The following is a 22908-nucleotide window of genomic DNA, read 5'->3' on the forward strand; positions in this document are numbered from 1 at the left end:
TGAAACATTTTCTTCAGGAGTGTTTCTCTTTCTACTGGATAAAAAAGGAAGCCTAGAAAAATAGCTTAGATTAACCACCTTGGGTTTTAGCTGGCAAGGAAACAATTTCAATATTTTCCTCCAGTCTTACCCTCTAAATAGAACCTTAGACTGAAGCAGATTCTACAATACTTTAGAAATCTTTGTTGAAGAAGAGCACTGAAAGAGAGGTATTGCATGTGATTCACTCCAATTTTAGGTAAAATCAAGGAAACTTATATTAGCTGTATACATATAAATTTAAATATAAGTGCCAAAAAAAAGTTTAAAATAAGAAAGAAAGAAAGAAAGAAAGAAAGAAAGAAAGAAAGAAAGAAAGAAAGAAAGAAAGAAAGAAAGAAAGAAAGAAAGAAAGAAAGAAAGAAAGAAAGAAAGAAAGAAAGGAGGAAAGTAGAAACAATATTTACTACATAAATAAATAAAATAAAATTAGGCAAAATAAATTCTAGTAATATACAGATGAAACAGATTTCAAATATACCGTCATTGAAAAAGAACCTCAGTAATAACTATCAACCTGTCTTTTCACTTCCACCTTGTCCCTTGTATGATTTGCTTTTGTTATGCTTTTTGGCATAACAACCAAAATTGTGGATTTGTTGACAGCAGTACTATTTCACTAGAACACATCAAGGCTTTTGAGGTGGTAGTAAGACTTCTACTTAAAAATATAAGCCCCAAACAAAAGTTTGTCAGACAATAGTAAACCATAATAAATGTATGCAATCAAAATAGTTCAGCCTTACTAAACAGTGAGTTACAACTGGGTTCAAGTGGAAGTGACTTCAGTGTTGAGTCCCATCCTACCTTCAGGTCAATATTCTTTCCTTTGTGGGATCCTAATTTAAGAGATTCTTTGTATTGTAATAATTTTATTTTCTTTCTTTTCTTCTTTTTTATTGTTTTATTCTTTTTGCTTTTAAATAATGTCACTTTTTCAATCTTGTTCTTTAGCATTTTTTTATTATGTATATTATTTCATTTGTGTGCCTGGGAAGGAAAGAGGGAAAGACCATTTATTGATTATTTTGGCATCTTTACTCAATTCAGAATTACATAGCATCTGCAACCACATGGGCTGTTGCAGTTTCACAACTAATTGTTCTAATATATGTCTATGTCTATAAACACTAGAGCAGTAGCCTTTGCATTAACATTTAAATCATATTTGGGGTAGGTTTGTCTTAGGAAAAGCAAAGTATGATATGGTGTAACATTCTCAGCTCTGAAATGCAGCACTTAGACTTAAAAAATGTCAAAAGCAAAGTCAAAAAAGTTAAAAGCATTTCATTTTGGTGTCATATTCTTTAATGAAACCTCTGTAGAAACTTAGTATATACACACAAATGTGATTTTGAAGTACCTTTTTATTTCTGTGTATATGTAAAATACATTTCAGATAATTGACAGAAAAAAATGTGTTTGTTTTAAAGGCTAAAAGGGTAGAATAAAAATGTTATAAAATACAGTTATTTTGGTGAATAGATGTCATGACTTTTGCATTTGATTTCCTTGAACAGTTAGCTTCGTATTTTTCCTTACAATTCATTCTCTTCTCTGAAAGTGGATAAAAACCTGTGTTATCTACAAAGTACATGTAAGCAACACAGCTTATGACATTGAAATAAAACAATCCTTGTCAGCAATTTCTCAAGTTTTGCAGAGTAGACCAATTGTCCTTGAAGAAGCTTCCTCTAATTAATTACTAACTTTCCTTGTGTGTAGAGCAATCATATTGGCAGGAATTGATTGGGCATGTTAGACACTTAATTTAGTTGGTAGAAAAATCCTTTAATTAAAATAATCTTACTGCTGCTAAAATGAACTGCACCCCAAGCAAACTCACAGATCAGAATTTAAAGTACTCCTCCAATAGCATACCTACTCCTCATATTCAAACTTTCTTTTTGGAAGACTCATTAAGAGCATTCACAGATTTATCCACAATTTATTGTTTCTCCTTCTCTCATTGCTCTATTGATTTAAGGCAGGGTTACTAATTTCCACAGGTATATTGGAAACATATACACAGACATGAATGAAATTTGCACCACTGAACTATGTAGGTGGTTTGAGACAGTCTTCTGTAGAAAGTATCATTGATGCCATAATAGCTAATCATATAATCATAGAATAATTAAGATTGGAAAAGACCTCCAAGATCATCTGGTCCAACTGTCCCCCTACCACCAATATTACCCACTAAACCATGTCCTTAAGTACCACATTCAATGTCCAATAGAAGTAGATATGAAATATAAAAATTCCTAAATCTTTCATTTCACAATCCAGTTAAGACAATGCTTATACTAGTGAATAAAACAATGATATGGCCTGATCTAACTGGTTCTCTCTGGTCATATACACACTTTAAAATTCTTTTATTCTCTATAATAGAATGGCTATACCCAAAACTGCCTATTAAGAGTCTTCTTGAGGCTAACCCAAAAATTGTGCTTCAGAATTGTTTAAGAGGATACAGGAACCCACCTGGAAGTGTTCTAACCATTCAACAGACTTTTCACTGGCATTTTTTAATTTACTGATATAGATGTAGCCCTATAGAAGGGCTACATATAGGGGCATTGTCTTTCCCCAGCACAATGAAGAGGTTAAGAAGCAGAGACTGAAAAAGACCATCCCAGGATAACTGATGGTCTGACAGTCCTCAAAATCACAGCAGATATTGGATACCATGATCAAGTCCCTGCTATGAAATAATTATATTTTACTTTTTCTCAGTTCAAGAAATTGTCCAGAACATTTGGATAAGGTCTCTATTTCATGTTGATGTTCAATGGAAGACTTTTATATGTCTCAAAACCTTCAAATGGATAAAAAGAACTATAACATTTCTTCCCCAGCTCTATTCCCTGAGCTAAAGGTGAGCTGGTAAAAGAATTTTCATAGCATCATGGGAGGTTCCTACAACACAGAAGTGTAACTGGAATTACATTGAAGTGTGTCTCAGCACCAGATGCTGTCATTTTAAGTATTGTTCACTGCACTTTAGGTGTTATTACTGCTGTCACCTTTAAAAGAGAAATTGTTGGTGCACACAGATTGCTCACAGACTGAACTTTGAAATCAAGACTACAAATTGAAATAATGGAATAAAAGAAAACACTTGCTAAGTATTACTAAAGGAATTCACTCAGAATACCTATCTTCCTTAAATGAAGAAAACCAGAACTGACTCCTCTGCAGAGGATTCAGTTTTCTGTTTAAGAACTTTCAGTGATAACTGAGAGAGCAAAAATAATAACCACTGTAACTCAATCTCTAGTACTCTTCGACAGATGTCTAGAAATGTTTCCTGCTATTTAAAATGACCTTTAGAATAGGATGTGGCTGAATAACATTAGCTACAGTGAAAGGTAAATGGTTTTAAGGTAGGGCATGGGTTTTTACAAAGATCTTTTACCAAAGAAGATAGCAAGCTGAATTATTTGAGAGCACTGAAACAGCAGTGTTACCGCTCCATCTGAAGCTAACTAAACTAACTGTACTAACTCCACTGTACTAACTGAAATAAAAAGATAGAGCAGTAAACAGTCCAAAAATAAAAGGAAGACATTAAAGCAGGCTGTCATACTTTGAGGCAGATAAACTCTAGAGTACTAAGAGAGGAGTGATGTCTGATGTACTATACTTGTGGGAGCTCCAGGCTGCCTGGGACCTAAAGGAAGGTTAAGTCAATATTTTTTCTCAGGTCTTGAATTTCCACAAGAAATACTGAGCCTACTGAAAGTTTTATGCTGGAAACATTTTTTTTTTTTCCTTTGGCATGCAGCAATTGCATGAAAAAGACTTTTAAAATGTTCTGATATTTCAACAGGAAACATAATATCAGTATTTAAGTTCTGGCTGCTTTTAAAATGAAACAAAACACTCCCAATGGACATCTATGTTTATGAATATGTTCATATTTCCTACTATTTCAGTTTTCTATTTAAGTCAGTGCACAGTGAATGCATTTGGCCTTTATGAATAAGAAAACTTTGAAAGAATTTTTGTCCATTGTGAAGCTATATTTTACATGTTTAGTTTAATGGTGCTGCAGTTTGTTGAAAAGCTTATATATACCATTAATGTCTATGGATTTCTAAGTAAATAATTCAATAAGATAGCGTATTGAAAGAGATGCTTAAAAACATGCCCTTAACTTGACATATTAAATATTCTGGCTACATCTGTTCATGAACTCCAAATATAGTACTTTCAACCCTCTCTGTAAAACTTTTTTTTTTTCTTTTTTTTTTTTTGTTAAATCAAAGTACAATACTCATTAACCTTTTACTTTCTGGGTCTATTAGGTCAAAAAGAACACAGTGCACTCACTATGCATTCTCATTATTCTCATTACCCGGCATATATGTCTGCTGTAAGTGATGAAGGAAACTAAGAGCTTGCAGCTTTCTTTAACCATACAGAGAGACAGCTGAAGAAACTGTACTTCCATATAGCTGTACATCACCAAAAAAAAAAAAAAATCAATAAGAAACAGAAACAGGAGGGCTGTGTTGATAAGCTCAGCCAGACACAGCACTTCAGATCTTACCAAGGTTCAGAAATTTTCAACAGCGCTATAAAATGTCCTATCACACTGATGGTCTTAAAACATAAAAACTGTGTAGTATGGATATAAATATTGCATGTTTAAAAAGAGAAAATGGATTGGAGAGATGAACAACACTATGACATAGACCTAGTGACAGTTTTGCTTTCACAGCTGATCTTCGTAGTTCTATCTTACTTCATTAAAAGGCCCCAGTCTTAAACCTTTTGTCCTCTGAAATCTTTCTGTATATTGGAATACAGGATGGGGCTTAAGGTTTTTGAAGAATTTATCATAATAGGTAGAAAACATGATTAATCAAAACTCAGTCTACCATAGTATTCTTATATCAGCCTGAACATCCCCTTTCTTCTTTAAAACACTGATAACCATGCTTAACTGCATATCACTCTTAAGACACAATGTACCACACCATTATTTAACATAGTCCACTGTACCTCTTCTGAAGTTAGATTTGTGCTAACATAGAAACAAATTATTCAAGGCTTTCTTATGCTACTTCTCAAGCTTTGTATTCAGTTATTGTTCCTTCTAAAAAAAAAAATGTAATCAGTTTTGTTTGAATACTATATAAGGTACTACAACAATGTGACAGACTGAAGGCATGGTTTCATCTACTGATGATGGTACTTCTCCTCTGACATAAGCACTCATCATAAGCATTGCAAGACCTATTCACTTCTTTTTTAACCCACTTTATATTGTAAAATTGCATACAGCAAACTTCTGTACTTTGGTCTTCACTCTAACAATAATATTTCCTGGGATTCTCTCTCTGAATAGCTTAGTTTTACTTATCTTTTTTTTTTTTTTTTCCCACATAGATATGGATTTGATATGCAGAGAGATTAAAATCCAAATTAACTTTGCCTAATTTTAGGTGGCCCCAGCTGCAGATTGAAAACATTAACGAATCTAGAAACTAGACTTACTTGTACACTAACATATATTTAAAAAAAAAAAAAATCTATTCGCAAGCTCTTTGACAAATAGGCCTGTGCTTGCTCTACTTCCATTGCAATCCAGCTAGATGTAAGTTCTAGTAAGATTGAATTTTTGATGGAAAGTCTAAGAGAACATGACACGTTTTGATTGTATTTTACACTGACTTTTTATGTTAGGGTGTGAAGTAAGATCACTGAAATGTGTATATGTGAACATAAATGATCTGTGAATATACTTATAGTAGAAATGTGAAAAGAAAAGAGAAGAGAAGAGAGAAGAGAAGAGAAGAGAAGAGAAGAGAAGAGAAGAGAAGAGAAGAGAAGAGAAGAGAAGAGAAGAGAAGAGAAGAGAAGAGAAGAGAAGAGAAGAGAAGAGAAGAGAAGAGAAGAGAAAACTAATAAAAAAAAAATCTAATGATTGAAGTATTTGCCAAGCTTAGCAAATTAGATTCATTCAAACTTGAGAGAAGAGTAATCTCTCATAGTATTTTATCTACTTCTGCAAAAGCACAGTTTTTAATGCCCCATTTTAAAAACATTAATTTAGCTTTTATTGTTAGCATTGGGATGTCTTCATCTCAACAGTGTAACAGTAAATTGAACAGATGTGCCTTGTTAAATAGATCACTCTACAGGTGGTTTGAGGTAGATGAATCTTCTGTTGATTTTTTTTTCAAATGAAAAATCATATTTAAGTGAAAAAAAATCTTTTGATATTTTTGACCACGAATTATAAAGCAGAAAGATTTTTTGGTAAATGAGAAAATGTGGAAAATTAAATCAAAATGATTTATTTTGATTTTTTTATATGGAAATATTTGTAGTTTGCTATAATCTATCACCTGTAACAGTCTTTTTTTTTTTAAAATAAAAAAAAAAAAGGAAAGAAAAAAAGCTCATAGAAACCATTCTTTTTTTTTTTTTTTAAAAAAAATGAAGTTTTGTCGAAATACCCTGATATGCCATTGAACATATCCTACTACCATGCTACTCATAGCAAGGAAGGGTAGAAGAAGAATGATGACATTCACAGCAAGTAACTGGCTGAAGAAGAGACCTTCCTAGGAGAGCTATGCATCTGAGAAAGCTGTAGGGAGACAGTGTGCTCAGAGCTGTCTCCTTGTAACACCTACTTCTTTGCTCCTCTCGTCAACACTGAAATTAATCTGATAAGCATCCAGGCTAAAATACCAGTGCTCTATTAATTGGATTCTCTCCATCTGACTTAAGCAGGTGGAGTACTTTCATGTCTCTTAGACAGTATCTGTGGGATGGTTAGGGGAACTGCAGGATCTGGAAGGAAGAAGAACTTGCAAGGATAGTATTGTTTATCTAGGCTGAGTGGGATGCTCACTGTGGAAGGCTTATCATCTCTGTGAGTGGTTGTTTTGGATGTGTTCATATATCAGATATGATGACTGACTGATTCTCATTAAATGAGGAAGACTTAAAAAGAAAATGAAAAGAGAGAAAACTAGCAGGAATTTTTCTGTTCTAGGCATGAAAAATGCTTTGTACATTCTTCTAGTATCCTGTTGTTTTTTTGTTGTTGTTGCTGTTGTTTTTTTAAGAACACCATATATTTTAATTATTTTTTGTGAGACATATGATGGGCACATTAGCAACAAAACAAACAAATGCCTTACAAGAGTTTCTATTTGAAGAAGAGGCCTAGAATAGACTTAGCCAAGTGCTGAATCTTTAAGGCTGCATTTCCGACTGAATCCTGGAGGCTTCTAAGAGAAAGGACAGCTAATCTATTTGATGGTCAAAAGTCAAATTGTCTGTTCCAGAACACTGAGTTACTTTAAGAACCAGCGTTAATAAAATGTTTCACACAAATGTAGAGATGTTCTGTTAAAAGTAGCTCAGCTAAAAGACTCTGCTAAAACAACGGTTACAGAGAAAATTTTATCACTGATTATTCCTAACAGTCATTTCATCCTAAACCAGGAGAAGGTGATATTTTAACTGCATATTTAACATTTGATAATATGTACCTATAATTCATACAGAAGTAGATGTGAGGCTAAGTCATAAGCTGATGGCAATCAGTGAAAGCTCTTTATATCTTTTCAGAAGTCTTGGAATCTATATCTATGTAAACAAAAAGATGCTGGCTGGTAAAATTTGAGACTAAGCATACTAGTTATGTATAAATATATATAATACAAACTTGAACTGGAAAATGATTGTGTTAAAGTTTAGATTCCCTTCATCTATGAAACTGGGGCAGCATTTAGTGAATGTGTGTTTTCATTTCGGTTGCTCTCACTTATTGAGGCATATGTGTCTCTATATTAAAAAGGCTATGTTGCTTTCAAAAAAAGGAGTAGTAGCTCTTTAGAATACTGCTCCACTGTATGGTGTAAATGTGCCTTATATCTTTCACCTAATCATGTTTAGTAAATTGTGAGTTCTGATTCCAGAACTGTTATCTGCAACCCAAGCAAATTATTGGTTCTAAGTAGCTAATGGAACTTGTTGCCTTTAAGTCTTGATTAGAAGAACTGTATCCTTAAAAATTATTAATATCACATTTTTCTTGGGCTAACTTTCTATAATCTCTTCCTCTCAGAAAAACAAGAATTAAATTTAAAGTGTGTTCATGTTAAACTCAAATATTAAAAGAAAGACAATTTCAATGCTATGCTATAAAGTTTTGTAAACCATTTCAACTTTTTGCAAGATTCTTTGAAAAAAATGTTTTAAAAACACCAGCTTCTAAACATAGAGTTCAAATATTTAAAATAATTTTTCACTGCTTCTGTGGATTTCACAATCTAGCACCAGTTCTTTATTAAGAATTAATTTCATGAGATAAATTGCAAAATATTTCATAAAGGAAGAGCTCTAAGACTGAAAATGTTTGCTTCATTCTCTCTGTAAAACAACTGCATAAACTATTACTCAAGTAGGAAGAGCTCTACTGAGCTTTTAAAACCCCAAAGGTTTATATGATGCTACGTAATGCCAGATGCTGTGTGTAAAAAAAAAAAAAAAAAAAAAAAAAAAATGTAAAAACCAGGAGGCTTTCCTCCAACCTATCCCCCCACCACCACACTGGGATTTAATCTCTATAAAGATAGTCTCTTTCCTTCATCCTTGTTATTTCTTTCCTTTCACAATATTATCACTTACTATTCTTTCTACATCTGTTCTAGCTTTCTGTACAGACCTATTGCCTTTTATTTTCATCCATTTGTTTTATTCCCACAATGAATGATTTTAAAACAATTTAAAAAATACAGATATTCTTGCTGATGGTGTTTTAAAATATGTTTGATATGTTGAATACTTTCTACCTAAGTAACATTCAGTAAACAAATTTTTAGATGAGAAGTCCCAAAAAACAATTAAGAAAGAAATATTGATGATTCAGTAGGTGATACTATCCTTTCCAAGTCCTTGTGAAACACCATCTTAAAAAGGAGGTAGAGGAAACTGTGGAAATAAAGACAGGAAAATATTAAAATTTTTCAGATTTAATGTGGTGGTTTTACTCGGGTGGGCGGCCGAGCTCCACCACAACCGCTCTCACTCCCCCTCCTCAGAGAGGAACAGGGAGAAAATATGATGAAAAGGGCTCAAGGGTTGAGATAAGGATGAGGAGACTGCACAGTAATTATCGTGACTCAGCATAGGGAGATAGTAAGATTTATTGCCTATTACTAACAAGCTAGAGAAGTGAGAAACAAAGGAAAGAAACCAAAAGCACCTTCCCCCCCATCCACCCTCTTCCACCTCCTCCCACCGAGCGGTGCAGGGGAACGGGGAATGGGGGTTTATGGTCAGTCTATAGCGCTTCTTCTCCACCGCTCCTTCTCGGTCACTCTCATCCCCTGGGCTGTGGGGTCCCTCCCACGGGATGCAGAACTTCCTGAACTGATGCAACATGGGCTGCCCACAGGCAGCAGCTCTTCAAGAACCGCTCCAGATATGGGTCCGTACCACGGGGTCCATCCCTCAGGAGCAAACTGCTCCAACCTGGATCCCCCACGGGCAGCAGCTCCTCCCAGGTCACCTGCTCCTGCGTGGTCTCCTCTCCACGGGCTGCAAGTCCAGCCCGGAATCTGCTCTGGCAGGGGTCTTCCACAGGCCGCAGTCTTCGTCGGTGCAGGTCCACCTGCTCCACCGTGGTCTCCTCCACGGGTTGCTGCATGGAACCCTGCTCCATTGTGGTACTCCATGGGCTGCAGGGGGACAGCCTGCTTCACCATGGTCCTCACCACAGGCCGCAGGGGACTTCTGCTCTGGCGCCTGGAGCACCTCTCCCCCTCCTTCTTCACTGACCTTGGCGCCTGCAAGGCTGTTCCTCACTCCTCTCACTCTCCCAGCTGCTGTGTGGTGCAGCGTTTTTTTTTCCCCTGTCTTAAATATGCTCTCACAGAGGCGCAAAACAACATCTCTTGTTGGCTCAGCTCTGGTCAGCAGTGGGGCCCTTACCAAAGATCGGGCAGCTTCCAGATCCTTCACAGAAGCCACCCCTATGGCCCCCTGCTACCAAAACCTTGCCACGTAAACCCACTACATTTAAGTATAAAAATAATATTCACAGATTACATTTAAAATACCACTATAGAAAAATGTGTGCATTCTGAAGTCGTGTCATTTCAGAAGGTGGTATTATTCATCAATTTTGTAAAGTATTCTTAAATACTTCCTGTGTTCTGAGAAGCATACATAATAGATGCATTGTCTCAATTGGTAGCTCACATGTAAAGGTCAACATTTAGTAGTATGCATCCTACACTGAGTGTCTATGACTTACACTATTCAAGTATTTTTTTAATTAAATATTGGGATAGAAGTAAAGATAATTGATAACATGATTAATTCAGTATGATGTATCTTTAGCAATTTAAAAGTAAGAATTTAGTCTACAGGTTGTTTCGATTCTGTGTGTAGTCAGTGGAGTTTATCTAGTTGTAAGCACCTTCAGCTCACAAAACAATTATTTTCACCTATATTATAAATTTCTCCTCAAACAGGATGAATTACGTCCTCCTGTTTTTAATGCTTAGCTGTAGAGGGAGTCTAGTCAGTTATGTTTTATCAGTACACAATTATATTTTGTTTTGAAAGGACTGAAAAACTATGTGCATTTGTCTTAAATACTTATTTTCATATTTGTAATCACTGGTTTATTATAGACAGATATTTCATGGAGCCTATAGTAAAATCTTTGAACTCTAATAAAACCAAGTCATTAAACTTGGTTGTTCAACTCTGTGAGTTACAGACAGGCAGACATTTTTACCATCTGCACATGTGAATTGTCAGATCAGTTCTTTTTTCCTGTGTTCTTTTAATTGTTGTTGTTGCTCTTCTTTTCTCATTTGCAAAATCTACTTTATTTGGAAAAGCACAACAATTAATTGCTATGATTAGATTTATCTAAAAATACATTTACTACACAGTTCAACACAATTTCCAATAAGGAATTATTCAGAACCAGTGAAAAACTGTTTTCCAAATTCTAGTGGGTCCAATACAGGTTACTGTAAATGAATTTAATGACCCTCAAAAGAATTAAATGTAGAGTTGCTGGGAGTGGAATAAATCAAGCCTGATTTTAAGTGCCTAGATTGTAAATGTCTGTATAAAGCTTGTTGCTCTGTGTTATCTGCAGATTATGTGGAAAGAAATGAGCATTTTAAATATTCCAATCATCTGATCTAGTTTGGATGTAAAGTTCAGGATGAGACAAATCACGTTTTAAAAGTTAGGTTTTCATGGCCTATAAATGCAATAGCATGGATATAAAGGCCCACACTTCAGCAGGTGAATCTCAAGTGTTCATGCTTTTTCAAAGAACATTTTTATTTATTTATTTATTTATTTAAAGTTGTCAGGGGAAGAATGGTAAATTTGAATGAATCACTCTCTTGCTTCTACCTTCAAGTGTCATCAAAACATTTGCTTTCTTATGTTCCTAGTATCACCAATATGCAAAGTAGATATAACCGGATCAGTTGCTTCTGTCAGTGAACTTGCTTTGTTCAGGGTTAAATTAAACCTTTAATATGTCATTAGCAGCAGTGGCTGAAAGTAAAACTGAATGTTACACCTGAGACAAGTTCTTGTTAGCTATAGGTCTGTATTTATTTAGTTTACCACTGGTGAGTCGTGTTTTGCTGTGGAGTCTCCAGTGCCAAGTCTGTGCCCCATCTGCTTTCATTCCATGCCTGTGGGACTCCATGCTACATTCTGTAAATCCACTTCTCAAGGTCTCTGCTGTCATACCAGGCCTATATTTCTGTACAGCACTGCATTAGGGAAGGTTTTCTGCAAGCACATTTGTAGCAAAAGAAAATTCAGTTAAAATCAGGACTCTCTGCTTAATGGGACAGGGGGATCCAAAAAGAAGTAAATTGCTTTTTATGCCTCAGTTTTTACTGTTGCATCCTTCTGGTTCCTTGAGACCAGTAGCAGTATCCACAGTAAAAGAAAATATTGTTAGAGAGCACAGAAGCACATCAGACATATAGAGGTCCATGGGAACCTCCTGTGTTTTTGCCCACTGCATCTTGTCCTGTCACTGGACACCACTGAAAGGGGAAAGTACAGGCTATTACCTCAGTCCCTAGTAAAGTTATGGACTGAGTCCACCTGGAAGGCACTTCCAAGCACATGAAAGACAAGATGATTTCCAGGGGTCTCTTCCAATCTATATGATTCCATGATTCTATCATCCTTCGTTATTTCCAAATGGTGGACTGTTGTAAAGCATCAGAAATTTTCATTCTTACTTGTTATAAGCATGAACATGTAGTCTGTGCAGCAGTATGTAATTTCTTCCCTTTTAAATCATTAATCCATGTAAATACTTGGCTGTAACCAGTACTTTTCCTTTCCATTTTCCTAAATACTTTGAAAATTGTTTAGCATTCCCCACTTCTTTGTTGTTAATTTTAAGTATGCGATTTCTTGTGGTCATATTTTATTTATCTGATATCTCGGGCATAAAATTTGTAATTAAACAATTTCACTGTAAGAGCATACACTTAGGTAAAAAACATGTAAGGATAATTTTTAAAATAAACAGTACAGCAGTAAACTCTTTAATCAAATTATTTCCCTCCCTCTTATGTTGCAATTTCTTCATTTTTTTTCCTTTGTTCCTTGTACCTGCTGAACTTATTCCTGATAGAAGAATAACATTCTTAATTGCACACAAAAATCTTGTTTGAGTTATATAAGTACTGCAGTTCTCAATTATTCAGCCCTCACTCACTATGAAGTGATAATTAGGCATTAAAAGCTAAGTGGATTACTGTGGAGATCTCTCCTGACATCCATTTAGCACTTAATCAGATCTTAATACCATAAATTATGCATTTCTCAGCAGTATTAAGATTCTAAAAAATTTTATAACAGTTTGGAGTTACTGGGTTTCCATGACCTCATTGTGGCAGTGAAAAGTTGTAAAGTTTGCTTAAAGGATTCAGCCTTTATAAGGATTTCAGATTTATACCAAAATAATTCTTTAAGCCAGTTTGATGTGTACTAATGTTTATTCATAAGGGGTTTTTGGACAATACAATTCCACCTTTATGAATAAATGTGAAAAACAGATCCAAAATCTTTATTAAATGGAGCTGAAGTTTATTGCCACCTTTTTCCAATGTTGCTTTCCTTATCCTTTTTTAAATAAATAAATAAATAAAATTAAAAATTATATATATCTAGGAGACAGCATAACTTCCTAGATGCATTCAGCTGATTTCCTGATTAAAATTCTATTAATTTTTTTTTTACCTTTCTTTTTGCCAATCATATCACAAAGTCACGTCTCGTAACTCATCCTGGCTCATAGCATTACTTTCTAAAACTATTAATCACAATAGTATCAGATGCATTTAGTTATTGTTAGTGTCAGTGCAATCTGAGCAAATTGGAATCTTGTAAATGTAAGGTCAAGTTGTCCACAGTTGTCCATGTAATGTTACACATTGCATTATGTAACAACTATAAATAACAAGAGGTATCTAATTTCCCATTGTCTGTATTTTTAAAATTTTACAGCGTTCATAAATAAATATTTTTAAGTCTTTCTAACTCAGTAAGCTTTACAACAGTAAATTATGCTCTCCACTGTTGAAAAAATTGTTATATACTGGCCTATTTTTTGCTGAGGAGCAATGGGCAAAATAAACATTGTCTGATTGGTATGTTGGTCAACCTTTCTGAACATACATGAGACTGTATGTGTGCTGTACCACCTGTTACATAAGGTAGAGATTTATGGCCAGTAAATCACAGCAATGAGGCCTTAATACTCCTGTTAACATTTACAGAAGTCAGTAAAAAGAAAACTTTAAGTCTTAGTTTGATACTCTATTCCAGTTTATTAAAAGATATAATGTATGTTTCTGAAAACTTAAATATTTTTCGTTAGGAATGGAGTAATGTGACTGAAGTTAACAGAAATGCTTTGCTGAAACAGGGAGTCCTTCCCTTACCATATTTTATACCATTAGTCCATGTTCTCTTGAGGTCTCTAGCTTTAGATCAAAAGGAAAAATGACTAAAAATCAAAAAGCATAAAAAAAAAGTCATTATATATAAAATATGTATTTTTTGCTCTATGAAGAATTTAAAATAGAATGCTTTTTACATAGCATTTAACAGAACATATTGCTTGATTAAAAAAATATATTCCAGTTTATTGTACATCTCTCCAATATGTTTGTCCTGTTCAGCTCTTTTGCTTTTTCTGCTTAAGCCACTGTAATCAGTAACATTGATTACAAACAAGTAGGTGGTAAACCTGAGTAATCTTACTGTTATTTTCTTTACTGAAGTTTTCCTTTATGAAACTGTTCAGAACTCCTCCATTTTCTTCTAGATTTTTCCACAGTAAAAATTGTTTCACTTTTTCATTTATGTATTTTTTATCTTTTCTAAAATTAAAAAAAAAAAAAAAAAAAAATCCTGCCATAGGATTAACTAAAAATAAGATAAAAATATCATGGAAAAAAATATCACTCCAAGAACAAGAAAAAAATCTCAAGAACCCTTACACAGAACTCATATTGTTTTTCATACCAAAAAAAAAAAAAGAGAGAAAATATTCTTCCCCTCCCCTTGCCAGAAATATATTTCTCTCCTGTATAGTGTTTTTGGAACTGCCCAGTTACAAGTTCAGTTTCTTTCTGCTGAGCCAAGAAATATCTTCAGCTAAATAACCAAATAATTGTCCAGCAGAATGACAGTAAAGGTTACCTCAGACAGATGTAACTAGCTTTTTCCTAGCCAAAATAAAGCACAGAAAAGACATAAAAATTTTATATGTATAATAGAATAAAAAGTCTTGACTAGAGATCAGTTTTTTTGTTTGTTTTTTAGCAGCAGTAAAATGTAGAAGAAAATGCAAAGGTATTACCTTTATTTCAGATGATTATTTCCAGTGAAAGTGCTCTCTTCAGCTCCGTATCCCCATTTGAATCCCGATCTAAAATTGTTTCTTAATATTGATAGGGATCTCTCTACGTAAGAAAATTTGTTTTGACCTTTTCCTTAAGACTGTAAGGCTTTTTCATATTATTAAAGCAGTCTGGAACCTTACATAAGGTTTACAAATTCTAAACAAACAGAAAGGCTATTTTCCTATTTAAAGCAATGGCTATTTTACTAATATTACTAATATAGTTTGTTTATTTTTGTTGTGGTTTTGTTTGCTTATTTATTTTAAAAAACACAATGTTAATTCTTAACCTTGTTAATTTTTTTTTCCAACCCCAGGAGAATTCTGCAAGGTGCAAATTGATAACTGTGATTCCAATTCATGTGAAAACGGAGGAACATGTGTGGACTATGAAGACCATTTTAAGTGCACTTGCCCCATAGGTGAGTCATTGTATTTTTTTATTTTCTGAACAGAACAAGAAAATCCCATCCAAATATTTAAGTTAAAAAATAGAAAATATAAAAATTAAATTAAAAAATAGTGATATATCTCAATGTATGAAATTAATATTTTTATGAAGAACAGAACTTTTTCACTTTGTTTAGGAAACAAAAATGCCAAATTAGTAGAGTGATATTAACTGCTAACACCACGAATAGACACAATCTCAATATTGTGAATGAACTGTGTTTAACCATTCTCTTTGTGGTGTAGGTTTTGAAGGTGAAAGATGTGAACGGGATATTGACGCCTGCCTATTCTACAATATAAGCTGTGCCCCAGGAGCACTGTGTGTGAATAAATCTCATGGATTTAATTACACATGTTTATCACCGTGTGTTGGAAACACAAAGGTAGGATAAAGTGATATATTCCCTCTAGTGTTTTGGGGAAATCAAACAAGTTATTTGAAGAGCATTGTGCCAACAAAGTCTTATTTCCCAGGGCTTTCCTAAACACAGGATATATACTCATTCTCAGTATATTCTTATGCTAACCTTCCTCTTTCCTGTGTGTAACATGTGAATCCAAAAGTGCATGATATGACTGGCCTAGCCACAGTCAGACAAACAGTATGATGTCTGAGCTCTTCCTACCTTACTTTTTATATGTTTATTTGTTATTGAATTATAGTTATCCTTCTGTTCCCTACTTTCTATGTTGTGAAACTTGCAAGAACTTGATGCAAAATTTGCTTGAAATGTCCTGATGTGTTTAAAAGTTATTAGAGAGAAGGCTGATGATGCACCAATGCACAGAAAGAATAACAAAAGCTGCATTTCCACAGAAAACAAGAGTAGAGACCGTAATCAACCAAAGAAAACCAAACGAGCAAACAAAAAATAAAGACTAACTCTGCAAGGAGTATGAAAATGCAGTTAGAAAACAAGCAGAATTATTGAAAATTACTTTTAAGTTCTCATATAATATAGTAATGAATTTCATTTTAGTACATTCTTTTATAAATCATTGAATTAGATACTGATAATACTTAGGCCAAAATAGCATCCGTTGTGGACCCAGATGTCTTTAAGAACTTTGCTTACTGTGTCCTTCTCACTTCCCTTTAGTGACACTTTTAGTTAAATTATTGGTTTGTGTAACATTCGTTCACATCAGGGTGGACTACAGACCCAGGTCCTTGAGTTACTGAGATTTTGGTATGGGATAAAGTAAAATACTGTAGCACCTTTTCATTCTGAAAGTTATTTTAAAAGCTGTATACATAATGCCATATATCCATTCCAAACAGCTGCTCTAACATGATAACCAGTGTTTCAAAGGTTTAATCAAGTCTTTTATTGAAATATATTCACCATAAAAATATACCATGCAGAGCAAGCAATGTATTTACAAAGAAGCAATCAATATTTATGTCACCTTGAAGTCCATGGGTACCCACTCACCAATGACTAAAAAATGTAGTACTGAAATACATACTGGCTTACAGGTTTATATTTAAATTGCTCAGCATCTGGTAAATTTTAACATTTTTATGATTTAAAGTGCCATACTGAGTGCAAATTTATTGTACATGGCATAACACTATAATGATGTAAAAATCATTATGGCTAGTCAGAATGGGAAGTAATAGTGTGCCAAGGATGCTGATGAGAGCTACTAAAACATTGTACTGTAATATTTGCTTAAAAGCTCACAAACATTTAATTTATTCATACAAACATGACACAGACCATCATAAATCTCATGTGGAGTATATATATACATGTATTTATCTATATTTATGAAATCACTCTATGGGACACTTAATTTTGCCATAATGTCAATAATTAGCACACTTTCTTATGGGAAAGCGAATAAAAACTAAAATAAAGGAGTGATATATTTGGCTTTTTACTTGTTTTCTTGGCCTATCATTAAAGTAATATCATTTGCTTATTGGAAAAAATAATGGTCTTATTCAGGCAAATGAATATTTGAATACTCTTTGAAGTAGTGTATGTAACAATGTGAGATTAAAGTTTTCCATTATTAAGTAAATTACATAATTCATTCAGCATTTAATCCTTTATTTATTCTTTGTTGCTAGAGTATTAGTATATATTTTTCATTCTTCTTTCATCTCCTTTCCCTCTCCGATGGTACCTCAGGTATAGTGAACAGTTTTAACACAGTTCGTGCATTCAGCACGTTAGACTAAAAAGAATGTTAATGTTTTTAACGTTATCTTATTAAGATATCTTATAAGTTATAAGTCCAAAAGGTAGAAGTTATTGGTGTTCTTTTATTTTGTTATAAACATATAATGACATAACATATAAACATGATTTTTTTTTTCTCCTGGCATAACATTTAAAGGGTTAAGGCTATTTTTCTTTAAAATAAACATACAAAAATGATAAAAGTGAACATATTAAAATAGGGAATATCTTCCTTTAAGTTTCAAACTCTAATCTTTGTAACCAGGAAAAAGCCTACCTGCCATGTGCCTAGAATTATGAAGGACCTCAAAATAAATCAGATTTCTGTCATCTTTAAATTAATGACTTCCAACAAGACAGTATTTATGACATCAAAAGAAATAAAGAAAATTCTTGTCCCATTAGAATATAGGATGTATACTACAAAATCTAACATTTCTATTAACAGGAACTAATAGAGAATTGGTAAGAGCAATGTGAATAATAAATAAGTTTATTGCATCACACTAGGCCTACATGGATACGCAGGAGAGGGAGCTTTCCTGCACTTTACAATATAGCTATAGGAATACCCTAGTGCCTCAGAGAAAGAAACTTAGTTCCATTTTGTGTTGCATTAATTTAATTCAGCTTCCTCAGGAGGGTGAGCGGAGAGGCAGGTGCTGACCTCTGCTCTCTAGTGACCAGTGACAGGACGCAAGCTTGAAGCTGTGACAGGGAAGGTCCAGACTGGAAAAGATTCTTCACCCAGAGGGTGGTCAGGCACTAGAACAGGCTCCCCAGGGAAGTGGTCGTGGCACCAAGCCTGCCAGGGTTCAAGAAATTCAGTGCTCTCAAACACATGATTAACACATGATCTGATTTTTTTTTTTTTTTTTTTGGCTTGGGTGGTACTGTGAGGAGCCAGGAGTTGGACTCGATGATTCTTGTGGATCTGTTTCAATTCAGATATTCTATCATAAGACATAGATAGTATTATCTGTAGTATTTTTGAACCATATCAAAGTAATTGTCAAAGCTGTTAGCCCAATCACCTGCTTGATTATAGTGGCCAGTTAGTGAATTGTCTGTGCTTTTTTGATTTCCCACGTGAATTTAGTTTGTCACTTTTTGCAAGCTAATAGCTGTCATAACTCAAGACTATTCATTCCTTCGGTGGAGGTCAGCATGATGTCCACAGGACAGGACTGCTATTCATTGCTTGGGCTTCCACCCCCACAAAATTGTCTCTGTCAAAAAAAAGGCTGTGGCAAACATTGAAAATCTTCAGGCAGCCATACCCTTATCAGTAGAGACACAATGATGCAGAGATTCTGGTAAGACCTTAACATTTATATAGGTAAAAAAACTGTCCAGTCTTGCAAAAGGACTGATCATAATTTTAAAGTGATATCTGCACAAGTGCTTCATTGGCTGTGAAGACTGCATTAAGACTCATGTCTTAATAATACTTGTGTTAATAAAAAGAGAAAGTATTCTCCTGCCAGAAGGATATTTCTGTTTATTATAGTGTTTCTTACTCTTTCCCTGGAATATTTTTTTAGTGAGATAGGGTATTGATGCAACATTATAAGGTTATTCCCTGCACTGCTCAGCTATTGCACTTTGTACACACAATTGAACTGCTGTGTGTATACACAGTATAGGAAAGAAATCAGTCTTCCTAGTAAGCATTGTTGCTTAGTGTAACCTTAGTATTGGCGTGTCAGTTGCCAGGAACATAAAACATCAGTATTTCATGCCAAATTTAAAGTATAGCAACCTCACTGCTCTATGTCTACATCAGTAAGTAGTGTAGCACAAGAGAAAATCATTGGAGAGAAACAGTTTTGGCTGAAGGTTGACTGGATTGACTGGATGACGATTACTGTTTGGAGCATGTTAGGCATGTTCCCAAAATGCATCTTTTGTTTAGTTTCATACAAAAAGAAGCTGCCCTGGGGTCTGAGCAATTGCTCAGCAATGTCAGAAATATGCAGAAATAGTGATAACTGGGAAATTCACTTCAAAAGCTCACACCTGTGACCCAAAAGTTCACAAAAGAGGAGGCATCCTGAGATTTTACTGACGTAAATCCTATGGCTCAATTATATTACTTCCCTTAAAATGTTTCAAAGTGCTTTTAGCAAGCTTAAAAAATAATTGGTTCCACTAGCATTGTGGAGGTTTGAAATTTGAGAAGTACAGGAACTTGAAGAAATTAGCCAATGGTTATTGTTTTATAAAAAGAATCATAGGAGTTAAAAACTTTTTTTCCAACCTTTTTCAGTTTTAAAATGTAAACAGGGACACTTTGTAGGCATCAGCTTGGATTATTAAAGATAATTCCTATATCAGTTAAGATCTGAACCATCTCAGAAAGTTCCTCTTAGTGTCTAATCTACATCCTTAGGTACTAATTTCTTTTAGTCTGTCCTTAAGAATTTAGCAGTTCTGATAGCAGCATGTCAGTCCTCACTGGATCTGTATGTTCTTCCCCTCCAGGATGATGTCAGTACCTTGGCAAGACTCAAGATGGACATTAAATCCTGTATTTCTCCAATTTAAATCCTGTCTTCCAGGCTTTTGTGTATTTTTTTTTTTTTAATTCTATTTGCAGACAGATACATCTTTTTTTCTTATTCCTTTATAGATCATATTATTTGACAGTTGCAAGCTGAAGTCTGTGCAGTAGCTGATAAATTAGAAATAAACTGCATGCATGTGGAATTCATCCTGATGTGTGTGTCTTTATCAAAGTATGACTTCCAAGAATTAAAAGTGTACCAGTCACAGTTCTGTTTTTCATAATTTCTTCTGGTCTTTCCAGCAAATATTTCTTGAAAATCCAATATTTTCATTTTAGGGAGTTATTTGTTTGTTTATTTTAAGAAAATCATTTTATCTGCTTACTCAATGTACTATTAGTCCAGGAAAGAACGTGGCAGATGAATCAAAATTGTACTTCGGGAAAAAATTGAACATCTGGGTACAGTTGGATTTGCAGTAATAGAGCCCTGAAGACTGTAGTAGTTATATGCCTGAAACATAACTTTAAAAATAAAAAATAAAAAATTATTTTCATTCAAACTGCAGAGAACTCTGGGAAAAGTAAGCTGGAAGAAGTGTTAGGAAATAATGATTGCACTGAGGTGAGGTTCTTCTAGCTCAGTGTACTATCTCTAGCAATGGACAATAAGTGATACATAGAAAATAGCCATATATATTAGGGTTACTTCCCTCAATTACTGCAAAGCTAAGAGAGAAGAATAAAGTGTAATAATGTAGAAATTAATTATCTTTCCTTGCTGTAATAACATTTCTTGCTTGATATTAGAGTGAAGTAATTCTTCTTACATTTTATCAATGCTACATAATAAGGTACATTTATTTTACGGTGCATGCAGTAGACAGAAGTTTGATGATCAGACTGACCAACAGTCTTTCTCTTAAATTGTAGGATTTGTGTTTAATCCCTAACTACAAGAAAGACTCACTTTGGGAAAAAGAAAAAAGCTGATTAATGGGACATTGCTACTCTTTCCAGAAGTTTGACTATTTATTTTAGTTTTAAAAAATGTTTCTTGTATAAAAAAGTGACAAAAAAATCTGCTGCTAGAAACTTTTTAAAAACATAATGTGGAGATTTTCAGTAGTAGAGTAGAAGAGTTTTAGAATATAGAGGACATCAGTACTAGATTAATAATCCTACTTTAATTAATTAGCCTTAATGTCTTATAAAACCTTTTATTTTTCTAATTCAGAGTTTTCAATATTTAAATTGATAGGAATTAATTTTTCAGCAGAGATAAACAGCTATCTGATAGAAAAAACTGCTTACTAGATTTTATGCTAAAGATATCTACAATAGATTTAATCAAATTTAAAGATGCTGTGGATTGCACTAAAATCTTAAAGGATAACATCTTTCTTCACAGTATAAAGCATCAAAATAACAAAAATACAGTCAATACCATGTTGTGGCAATATTTAAATATGGAAATTTAATTTTTGTCTTAATTTTCTATTTTTTTCCTAAATGATTTCTGTTAAAAATAAGTTAATATTTTAACATAGCCTAGATACTATTCATAAAGATAATCTTTAGGATTTAAAAACAGTTTGTGTTAACAACAATTGTGTGATTTGATTCTGCTCTTTACCTTCTTACAAGCCCCAGTCCTGAAATGGACCTAGAAAACTCAGTTACAAGTTAACTTATAAATTTATGGCACATGATTTGTAGGATCATGTTTTTATTATGGAAAAAATCTGAATTCATTCAATCCACACAAAAGTAGAAATTTCTCAGAATTAAACCCATGGGAGCTGAATGTGCTCACTTCACGGTTAAATTTTGCTTAGCCTATCTTTCACAGGTGGTGAAAGTAAATATTAATGTTATCCCTGACCAGGTATATGCAAACATCAATGGGTAGAATAGCTTGGCTAAAGATTATTAGGCAATTAAAACTGTGTTACTTTTCCTTTAGTGTAAGTTTCTTTGGCTTTTTTTTTGAGCTTTGAGTAAATAGTAATCTTCAGCACAAAATCCTGCAGCAATTGTTAAATAAAAAAGACGACGCATAAAAATTAAAAAAAAAAAATGCTTCCGAGACTGTACACACAGTAGTTTTCTTTGCATTTATCTTGAACTGTGCTCCTCTTCAAGAAGATGTCCTATTTAAAAAGAATCCCAAGTTAAGTCTAAAATTCAGTACTGAGAGCATAGCAAAAATCTCTCAATTTTAAGGTCAATTTAAAACTTAATCAAAGACAAATGAGTATTAGAGGATTTCTGGCAAGAACTGTTATTATTACAAATCTTAACGATATTTTAAAGAGATTCAAACTCAATCAAACTGAAGTACTAGTACATTAGCTCATCTTCTAGACACCATTTTCTTTAGGAACCAATTGATTAGAAAGAGAGGTCTTAATTGCTTTGAAATGAAAGCATAGCTATCCATTTCTACACCAGCAAATTTTTCATTGAAATGAAACTAGACCTTAAAAGTACAATAAAGAAAGGAGTGTTCATTCCTACTTACAAGCTTCTGTAATGTTTAAAGAATGCAGGGGATACTTTTTTAATAAGTAATATTAGGAAAAAAGAGAGAGAGAAAAAAAATGAAATGGAAAAAAAATTGTTTTTCCTGTCTAGGTTTATTAATTTTTCAAGATTTACAGCTTCAAAAGAAAGAAGACTACGGTTTTCCCAGAGCATAGATGTAATATTGGTATATATATCAATGTGCGCAAAGGAGGGCAAAAAAGGTGGTGAAGAAGTGT

The 22908-nt window shown here is 33.8% G+C and overlaps 1 protein-coding gene across 1 annotated transcript in view; it reads left to right on the forward strand.

Moving 5' to 3' along the window:
• EYS (eyes shut homolog) overlaps positions 1–22908 on the forward strand; it is a 959435-nt gene that overhangs the window by 190482 nt on the left and 746045 nt on the right. Inside the window, exons 9-10 of the mRNA XM_080584128.1 lie at positions 15310–15414; positions 15689–15828. Of these exons, the coding sequence (XP_080440254.1) occupies positions 15310–15414; positions 15689–15828 (245 nt within the window). The remainder of the gene's footprint in view (positions 1–15309; positions 15415–15688; positions 15829–22908) is intronic.

This window comes from Anser brachyrhynchus, assembly GCF_964034855.1.
Source record: "Anser brachyrhynchus genome assembly, chromosome: 3".
NCBI classification, from domain to species: domain Eukaryota; kingdom Metazoa; phylum Chordata; class Aves; order Anseriformes; family Anatidae; genus Anser; species Anser brachyrhynchus.